The 10,392-nt window shown below is 43.2% G+C and overlaps 1 protein-coding gene across 1 annotated transcript; it reads left to right on the forward strand.

Annotated features, from left to right (window-relative positions):
- Positions 1 to 8,531: 8,531 nt before the first annotated feature.
- On the forward strand, positions 8,532 to 9,224 carry LOC103358678 (acid-sensing ion channel 2-like; the record flags this gene model as incomplete). The annotated part of the gene is made up of 1 exon (XM_008283735.1): positions 8,532 to 9,224. A coding segment is annotated over exon 1 (693 nt), but the record flags the coding sequence as incomplete, so codon positions are not given.
- Between the last annotated feature and the right edge of the window lie 1,168 nt (positions 9,225 to 10,392).

The raw sequence follows: 10,392 nt of genomic DNA on the forward strand, positions 1-10,392 counted from the left end.
CTACCTCCATTGATTTAGCTGAAAATGAAGTGCATCCCGTGTTCATTAGGTGGCGATGAGCTGCTAATCCCCAATTATCAGCCTCTAATTGAGTTGAGGGAGAAAGATAATAATCAAATTAAAGCCAATAATTTTAGACATGTGAGGTGACAAATCTGACTTAAAAAGGCATTGATGTTGCATTAGTTTTTATTAACGTTCTCCAGACTTCTTTTGCTTCACGCTGCGTATGTTTCCATTCTTAGTTACATCCTTCTCTGAACCGCAAATCCCTGCAGAGGTCATTAAAGCTTCATGTAATTTAATGTTGTTTAATCTCAACCTGACCCGTAGCCTGCGAGCGGAGCTGTGTTTGGAGAGCTGTTGAGGTCAGCTGCAGTACAGACTCAGGAAATCTCCACTCACCTGCTGTTATTAAAATAAGTCATGAAATGAAAGTGCTCTTCCCGACTCAGTACAACAGTTCCCCTGTGGATTCTTCTTAACTCAGTGAAGGATTCTTCCCTTTTTCTGCCTGAAGGCTAAATTACAGCTCATCCAAGCATCTCCATCACAGGTAAATGTTCAGTTTTACTTGCAGAGGCTTTTTTTTTTGCTGTAATTTCCTTTGAGTCGTGTCACCTCCTGCCCTGACAAAACAGGCAGCTGTGCTCTCTGCAGGTAGAATGAACTCCGCCGTGCTTCTGTTTGTTCTCTGTGTGAGTTACAGTGTTAGAAACTTTACAATCAAAATGGGTACACAGGTGATATTTGATCGGCAACGGAACTCGGGTTCTGTGATTTTGTCGTGTTTCTGCAGGGCTTTGCTGGTTCCAAACAAAGAGAGATGTGACTGAAAAACTTGTACAGTCAACCGCAAAACAAGATAGTTTCTGTTTGATGAAGCGGCTGGTTTAATGTTTTACATCAGGGGACACCAAATGCAACACATTAATTCATCTCAATCTTTACAAAAAGAAAAAAACGACTGTAGTTCAGTTGAATAAATGTCCTAATTCCCCACAGGCAGGTTTGAAAGGCATTTTATCATAAAAAAATTATTAAATCTACTGCAGCAGAGCTGGTGGCTTTTAACCTCTTTGACAGTCCTTGAACTACTCGTCTATGACCAGCCATTTCACTGAAAGCTAAACCACATCTCAACTTAAAGTCATGATATTTTATCAAAATCAGTTTAGTCTACAAAGCTCATCCAAAAATAAATCCAACAATAAACTGTGTGCTGGAATCACATTTTTAAAAAAATAAATAAAAATGATTAAAATAATGCTTCTCAGCACAATTGTGAAGATATTACTGACTCACCTGTTCCCAACAGTCAAATCACAATAATTTGGGACGATTCGGCTGAATTGCAGGCTGTGTTCACACAGATTACAGTAGATTAGATTAGATTAGATTAGATTAGATTAAACTTTATTGTCACTACACTTGTACAAGTACAAAGCAACGAAATGCAGTTAGCATCTAACCCGAAGCACAATAGTGCAGAGTATAAAGTGCAGATGTATTGTTAGTATATATATATATAAAGTATGGTATTTACATGAATATATGGCATGGTGTATACTTACAAATGGATATGTGCAAATTGTATCTTTACCGTGTAAAATTTTTTCCAATATTTTTAATCCCCTGTGAGCTCTTTAAAAAATGTCTTATAAAAACATAATTGAAGAAATTGAACTTTACTTTTTTCTTTTTTGATAATTTATTGCATTACAACTTTCTTATACTGCAGAGAGGACATGGTTGATTATCTCTACTTCTAGTCATGTTTGTGCTGTTTCCATAAAGGTGCAGGATTTTATATTGCAGTGAAAAATGAGCCCACAGTGAGCAAAAATGTGACAGGAGTTAAAAAAGAAAAAAGGCACCCAGAAACTGCTTAAAGTCCAGAGGGTTAATTCATTATAAAAACACTCTGCTCTCCTTTCCATAGCAGCCTAATTTCATACTTGTAGCTTTTTAGCATTCATGTAAATAATGAATGAAATGACTCGTATGTAAAGTTCTGCTCCAAGAAACAAATCCACACGCAAATGTCACTCAGCTCCAAAGTTTCTTTTTCGCTCTGCAAAGCTTTTTAGTCTCTTTCTGTTATTGTTTGTTTGTATTGATCCACTGTTTTGGCTGTCTTATCTTGTTTCTAGCCGCAGCACGCAGTTGTTTTTTTTTTAGCAAACAGATCTGTGATAAACCCACAATGTACTATCTGCCCAGCTCAAGTGACAAGCAGGCACTAAGTTAGTGAGGTAAATAGCCTGATATTTCCCTTAGAGCTACAGCGAGAGGGCAGGACAGACATACAAAGCAGCAGAACAACTGTACGTGGTTATATTATATCATATTCCTCTCGCTTGCTCCTCTGCAGAAAGAAACAGAAAAAAAAAGAATCATTTAATTCTGCTTTACAGGTGCCCTGAGGAGTTAGTGATTAATATTTGAGGTATGGAGCTATGTTTTTTTGGTGTGTGTGATCAGTGCCGTTAGTGTAGTGAGATTTCACCAGCAATGACAAAGAAGAGAAGACTGACGCCTTGGAAACCCTGAGGTAAACAGTTTTACACAATGAATGCAAGGACAGCAGTTTATTTACAAGAACACACGCAGCACATGTTTGGCCTCCAACAGATAAATGTTTAGATTTAGTACTGTAGCAGGTTTGTTTTTTTGTTTACACCAAACTTTAGGATATGTAGAGCAGCTGTAACCATAACGACACTTTTTTTTTTCTCCAGGAGAGAGATGCGGCAGGACAGTTCTGCCTGCATCAGCGACATCAAAGAGATTTTTCATGTTTGTGCAAAGCCAGCAGTTGGTTTAAGGTTAAATCTTGAGCAGGAAAATTAAACAAAGCTGATGAGCGCCGCAGCATCGCGCCTATATATGTGTATGTAAGCTTTGATGGGTAAATGATTGCAGCAGAGCCCGGCGTTATCAACGGTGACAGTGTCAAACCTCTGCTGTCAGATCATCTCCAGATGTTTCTAAGACAACAGCTGCTCTGTGACACGGCGGTTAAATGAGCAGCTACACCATCTATCTTTTGACTTAATCAGCCGCTGCCGAGGGATTCATCCTTTGTGTTCTTTTAAAAACTGACCCAGGTCCCGGGAGAAGATGGAAGGTGAAGCTTTTTCTTCTCCCGCCGGCAACATGACAAGCGTTACAACAGACGGCTTAGAAAACTCATAACGCAGAGAAACGCCATCGACTAGCTTTGCCTGCCATCACTGTCACTTTAAATCAAAGTGGGGGCTTTTTGATTAATGGCAGCCTGCCACGAGATACACTATTTTTACTCACCTCCCTCATCTTTCATCTACTTTGCCACCGACGCAGCCGCCTCACCTGAGCGTTCCTCGACAAGGCCGGCGTGACGCCTGCATGCTTATGAATCATCCCCAACTGTTGCCTTCCTCGCTCAGAACCGGAGCGCTACTTGGCGTTTTTTTTTAATCTCCCAAAACATTCTCGGTGCTCATTAACATGAATCTATAAATGTTTAATTGTTGGATTATATTCACAGGGTGCTTTCTCACAACCACTTTACCACTATGCGTCCTTTGATCTTAGGCAGCGTTGTTGGTGGAGGTTTTTTTTTTCCCTTTAGCGAATGCCAGCTATTGCTTTGCAGCTATAGAATGCTGTGTAATTGTATGTGCTGCTTGGCTTGGCTGTATTCCTAATTAATCTGTGATTTCCCTTATGTTTTAGAATTGCAAATTGGATATGTTGAGCCTTTGAGCTGTTCTTTACACTGACTGCATAGCTGGACTGAGAAACCCTCCTCATGGCTCTGAGCTTATTCAGCCTGTAGATCCAGTGGATTCAGGTTCTGGAAGGCTGCCTCTGACTCTAGCTGTAGGCATCAAATGGGTGTATGTGTGTCCAACGTACCATATAGTAGGCGTAAGAAGGAATAAGGGTACGCGTTTGACATTTCAATACCGCGTTCCTGTGTTTTTTGGGGTTTTTTTGTATTTGGAGCAGTTATGCATTTTACATACATGTGTTTTAACATTTTCACAGTCCTGGCTCTGGTGCCTCATTGTGTGTGTGTGTGTGTGTGTGTGTGTGTGTGTGTGTGTGCCGTTTCGGGTTTCTATGCTAATTTCTTCTGACAGTATGAAAGGTTTCTCGAAACTCGTGTGTGGGCTTCACGATTCTCGAGGTAAAAATGTCTTTTCATTACGCATTCAAAGATGAGATCACAGAGAGCGTTCAGGGAGCGTTGCAGAAACATTCAGCCACGCGACCAAGACCAACGTGCGCTCGCGTCAAAATAGTGTCAAGCCCCGCACATGCAGCTCGTCCGGCAGCGAGTGCGGCATCAGCGATAGTGTTTTATAATAATTTGGTTAGCCTCCGTGACTCATCACACCCAAATGCAAAAATGATCTGATGCCGTGATAATGATTCACACGTCGCAGGCTGTGGCAACATATAAAGAAAGGAGAAGTGTCGTGGGTTTTATTCCATCTCTTTCTGCAGGAACACAGAGCGGCTTAGGGGAGTTTAATTAAGAAATTCTACCAAATGAAATAAAAAAATATCCTTCTTCATCGCACGGGGAGAAAGTGGTCTCCTCTGTAATTGGCAGAAGAATACTGATGAATGCTAATGAGTGAAACCTTGAATTTTATAAAACCGTGCATAACAGCACTGCGTGAACATGAGCACTCAGCGCCGTGTTGGCTCAGGAGCTTTATGTTAACGTTCTATTGATGGAGTCTATTTAACTCGACTGTGTGGGACAGAGGTTTCCGTGATATTTGCAGAGTGACTATAAAGTAATCCTTCCGCCATCAAAGCAGCGAAATGTAGGACAAAAACTGAGAAATAAGGTGAAAGGATATCATTCTGTGAGTGGAGGGTTGTTGTACAAAGAGCCGCTGAGGACGTGCTGCGGGATTGAAATGCTGCTTTAATCCAAGTTTTATGGAGAATAAATATGAGCCGCTCTTGTCGGGATGTTGGTGGCGGTTCTTTGTTTACTTTATGAGTGTTTTGGGCAATTGTTCTACATATTTCTTTGGAAACTAGTAAATACTTGCCTCTTACAGTGACACGTACTTTATTAGGAGCACCTGTGGAATTTAATATAAAATGTAGCACAGCAGCTCTCCCATAACTTTTGACTTTGACAAAGCTTTTTCATTTTTAGTTTTTGTTGAGCTTGTCCAAGAAGTGATGCTTTATGTTTCTCACTGAGGTCACAGTGGGTGGTGTTGGTGTGCTTGAACTCCAATACTTTCTCATAGTATTACCACTTAAGCAACATCCCTAATCCCTATTAAGGCGTTCTATTAATTTGTACTGGTGACATGTGCTGGCCAAGACTTCCTTTAGGGAAAATTAAGCTTTTTACCTTGTGAACATAGCTATATGGTGTTTTCTGGAAGGTTTAGGCTTCCATTTTTTATTTTGGCAAATAGGACTTTGACATTAGTTTCAAGAATCATTTGTACAAAAATTTGTTGGCAGAAAATCAGACAAGACAGACTCAAGATTGGCTTAAATACACAAAACCAGCCTCTACAACTTGAATTCAGTAATCCCCATTGTTATTCAAAAGAGCTCTGTCATGGAAGCAAAACAACTAAAACCTAAAACGAACCCTCAGTATGTTTTCTCTGTAATTGTGGGTAATGATCTAGACCGGTAATACATCTGGAATAAGTCCTGGCTTTGCCTTCCAGACCCCTGGACCCAGCAGAGTACATGCAGATGCTGTTTATTATGCAAACATGAAGATTTTTTTTAACATACTTTCTATATGAACTAAAGTAAAGTATAATAATACTTTAAATGATAAAATTAACTAAACTGGTTATATGATTTGCATGTTAAACTCCTGGAATGCTACAATAAAATGAAGTTTTAAGATAAAAATAACTCAAAGTATAGATCTGGGGTGTAAAGTATCAGTTAGGCCGACACCTAACTCAACAAAATGAATCTGGAAGAATCACTTTCAATGAATTTCTTCAAGAAACCCTCATTTGAGTTATTGAGAGGTTGTTAGAGGAACATCTTCTCTGGATTGCGCCGTTAAAGGTTCCTCCAGGAACCCTCAAGCAAGCAAAGCTCCTTGAATATCCCCAGAGTTCCTTGAGGCTATTCTAATTCTAAGAAAGTGGTAACCAAAGCGTGATATTTCCCAAAGTCTTACCAAAGACTGCAAATGAAACTTTAACTCAGAATGACGTTCCCACATGGGATGCAAACCTTTGCCTTCTATGTGAATGTCCTGTTGCTGATTTGCGCCTCCATCGTCGGCTCACATTTACATATGCGAACTATGCGAACCGGAAGTTTTTCAAACTGTGTCAAGAAAATACATTTCTTTCAAAACACAAGTGCAGCTCAGAAGCTTTTTTTTTTTTGCTAGTATTACTTTTTATTTTTCTATCCCAGCCACATTACTACTAGCAATATCTGGCACAAGAAGTTCCTTTGGGATTAACACATTTTAATTTATTTTAAGTCTGAAGAGACAGAGTTGACTTTGAATACTTAAAGTTGGCACTTATGAATGTTTGTGGCAGACAGGAGTTTACTAAAAAAAATAAGAAAAAAAGGAAAATTAAAGGAGTCAAATTTGACTTTATAAAACAAACAAACCCTACTATAGCACTTCTGGCCAGAATATTCAAATACCTATAAATTAAGTCACCAAAAAATGTCCATGGACCAAAAACTTGAAAATGTTCCTCAGTTCATAAGCCTAACTCCTCGTCCTTATTTGCATACAGTTTCCAAAGAAATCTCAAATGTCCAACACAGTGACGAGAAGCACACGGTTTGGACTCCTGCTCGGAGGCTTGGATGTGTTGCCGTTGCGCGCTGCAGGAACACAGCAGCCTCTCTGTGGCTCGGCAGCAGCAGCAGCAGCAGCAGCGGCGGCGGCAGAACAACGGAGGGGGGCGAAGAACGGCGACGAGTTAGCACAGAGAGAGAGACAGGAGCTCTCATCAGTGACGGACTCACCGGCTGCGTGGACAGAACTGTGGCGCAGGGAGACGAGAGGGGCTGCAAACAGGGAGCCAAAGCAACAAAAGAAACAACAGAGGAGCAGAGAAAAAAAGAGAAAAAAAACGCCACGAGAGAGAGAGGGAGGAGAGAGAGGGAGAGGGAGAGAGGGAGGGTGAGGGGGGAGAAACACAGCGATCACAGAGGGGAGAGAAGTCATTCAGAGAGAAACTGGATGGAGCTGACAAGGACACAGAGGGAGGAGAGCGCACGGAGAAGCCTTTCCTGACGGGAGGAGAGGAAAGTGGAAAAGAAAAAGAAGAGGAGGAGGAGGAGACCGACAGGAGGTCGAGCTTACGGGGGCTTGACTGACACAAGAGAGAAGAGGAGGAGGAGCGTGAGGGCAAGTTGATGGATTTGATTTGGGGAGAGTATTTTTAGCAGGAGAGGAGACATGAGAGGAATACTGAAATTAGAGATGCTGTCTCAGAGAGAGAGAGAGGAAAAAAAACTAGGGAGAAAGACAACAAGGATGTGAAAGAGAGGAGAGATGTTGAGATCAGAGTGTGACAGAACAGATTATCTCTGGTCTGGTTTTTTTTTTTTTTTTCCCCTGCAGGAAACCGCTGAGAGTCCGCGTACGTGCATGAGTGCCTCCTTCTCCATGTGAAAGCGTGTTGTAGTATGTTTTCTAACTGTGGCCGCGCCGAGGAAGCGAGGTCCGCTGCGAGATGAAGCTGCCCCGTGGATACCAGCAGCACCTCATAACGCCGAGCGCGCCCAGAGACAGGCAGCAGATCAGTGACAGCGCGACAGAGGCGTCCAAAAAGTGAGGAGTGAAAACAGACGAGGTGATGGGAGACTTTTTGTGATTTCACTCAAAGCTGGCGGTAACTTGATTGCCACCTCTTGCCGACGAACGTCTCTGCAAGCTGGTGAAACTCCAGAGAAGAGAAAGCACAACACTGGAACAAGGCGAGTTCTCGTCCGACAGACTGCACCACACCGACCGGTTCCCTCCTCTGCCGTCTCATTATTTTAATTACCTTCCCTTTTTTTCTTCTTTTTTTTTTCCTTTTTTTGTCCTCTCTGCTGAGCCCTTGGTATTTTGTATGCTATCCTCCCCCTCTCTCCTCCCCTCCCTCTTCCTCTCTTGCCTTCGCTCTCTCTGTCTCATCCTCTCTTGTTCACTGTCACACTAACTGCCGTGGATGCTGGAGTCACTCATGTAGAAGACACCTTGCTTGGAGCACATTTGCCTAGCTGATTTTTTTTTTCTCCCCCCCTCTTCCCTTCCCCTGCTGAGATAAATGATTGGAGCGCTCTCAGATTGAGAGGACCAGAGGGAGATGACCAACAAGTAGCCGCCGCTGCTGAGTTCACCAGAGCTCCTTCAGGAGAAGACGACTTCCAAACACACAGCTTTCCGTGAGGCTGCTTTTCTTCCTTTTCTTTTGAGTTGTTGCAGCTAAGACTGCACGGGTCAGTAGAGTTCGTGAGGCCAAACACGTATCCATGTGTGGATTACAGTAGTGGATTTATCCTGGAGCTACATGTGGGCCCCAGCCCCTGAGGCCTGGCTGGGAAATGATGCCTTTCCCGCGGCTGTAGGAGTGCTGTGGGCAGCTATGGCCCTGGAGGGGCGCTATCTCCGGAGGGGATCCCCGGCCATGATCAGAAAGGGCCATCAGCGGCGTCGCACAAAGCCAACTCTGGCTCAGGTCACTTCCACTCTGCTGTCAAGGACACGCCTACACGGCCTGCGGCATGTTTGCGTCCCCGGCGGCTCGGTCGGCCGCAGGGCCTTCTGGCTGCTGGCCCTCTGCACCTCCCTGGGGTTGCTTTTATCCTGGTCCTCCAACCGCCTCCTGCACTGGCTTTCCTTCCCGACATACACACGGGTCCACACTGAGTGGGCCAAAGAACTGGCCTTCCCTGCAGTCACTATCTGCAACAACAACCCTATCCGCCTCTACAAACTCACCAAGAGCGACCTGTACTTCGCCGGCCACTGGCTCGGCCTGCTGCTGGCTAACCGGACAGTGAGGCCCATGATTCTGGACTTGCTTCAGGAGGACCGTCGGGCCTGGTTCAGGAAGCTGTCCGACTTCAGGCTCTTCCTGCCACCCAGAAACTTTGAGGGAACCAACCTGGAGTTTATGGACAGACTGAGCCACCAGCTGGATGACATGCTCCTCTCGTGCAAATACAGAGGGGAGCCCTGTGGCGCTCACAACTTCTCCTCAGTAAGTCCTCTGCTGCGTTTTATGCCACTTATGTCAGCATAAAGCGGTCCAGTACGTCCTCCTCTATCTCCATCCTCTTACATTGTCTTTACTGTCAGTTATCTCAGCCATCAACTGCAGTGTATTAAAGTTACAACAACATTTGCATCAAGCTGAAGCAGCATATTACTTCATTACATTATCTCTCAGGAGGACATTTTCTGTGCTATAGTTGGCCTTAAGTTACTAGGCTGTAAAAGTAATTGTAAAAACAGTATACAAGCTGTTGTAGCTTCCTCTTATAGCTGACTGTTAAATGTAAGCAAATCTGCACCGTGCAATTATTAAATCACCACCAGAGCTCTTGAGTGAAGGCATAAAACATTTGCAGCTTGAAAAACTAGTGGCCATGATCATATATGGGCTTGTGGCTGCAACCTCCATATAAAAACAATTCTCCTACAGCACTGTGCACAGGAGATCACTGCCTCTGTGTCTGATCTCCTCCACATGTCTCTTTTCTTTTGCTGTGTGGATGGTTTGGGAGTTTGGGGATTTGTGTGCTCTCTCTTCCTCATGTGCTCCCTTTAGCATGTTTGAACCGTGGCAGATGTCTTCTGTAATGTGGACGCTCAAACTGTCTTTGAAACTCAGAGGCTGACTGAAGAAGACACGCTGTTTAGATACCTGTGTGCAAAGGCTGCAGGTGGTGCTTGCTGTTTGTTGTGTGCATGTTGCTGCTGTGGAGTTTGTTGACTTCCCTTTGCACACTTTAAAGTTGCAGCTGGGAAAAATGTTCACTAAACTAAACAAAGAAATGGTGCTTGTAATGCTATTTACAGCCAGTTTTCACCAGGAGCCTTGTTGCATTGTTGGCTTAATTCTTGTCAGTTTTTTCCTGCAGTGAATTCAAATTGCTAACCCACATTAGAGTTTAAGATAAAACAATGTATACATAGATTGAATGTGACGCAGAATTCAGCCAGCAATCTATGCAGCACTTAAAGGAGAACTCCACAAATTGCATTCATCCAAAAGTCTGCACTGGTTTTTGGAGAGTACTGCAGAATATGTGGCAAAAGGCGCTTTTTTGCCCTTTGTTGGCATAAATTCCTCTGTTTTTTAGAAGAAGCTGTGTCAAATCTGATAAACTACCTGAAGTGATTTGCCTTCGCTTTGGGACTGGAAG

This window comes from Stegastes partitus, unplaced genomic scaffold, assembly GCF_000690725.1.
Source record: "Stegastes partitus isolate 25-593 unplaced genomic scaffold, Stegastes_partitus-1.0.2 Scaffold325, whole genome shotgun sequence".
NCBI lineage: Eukaryota > Metazoa > Chordata > Actinopteri > Pomacentridae > Stegastes > Stegastes partitus.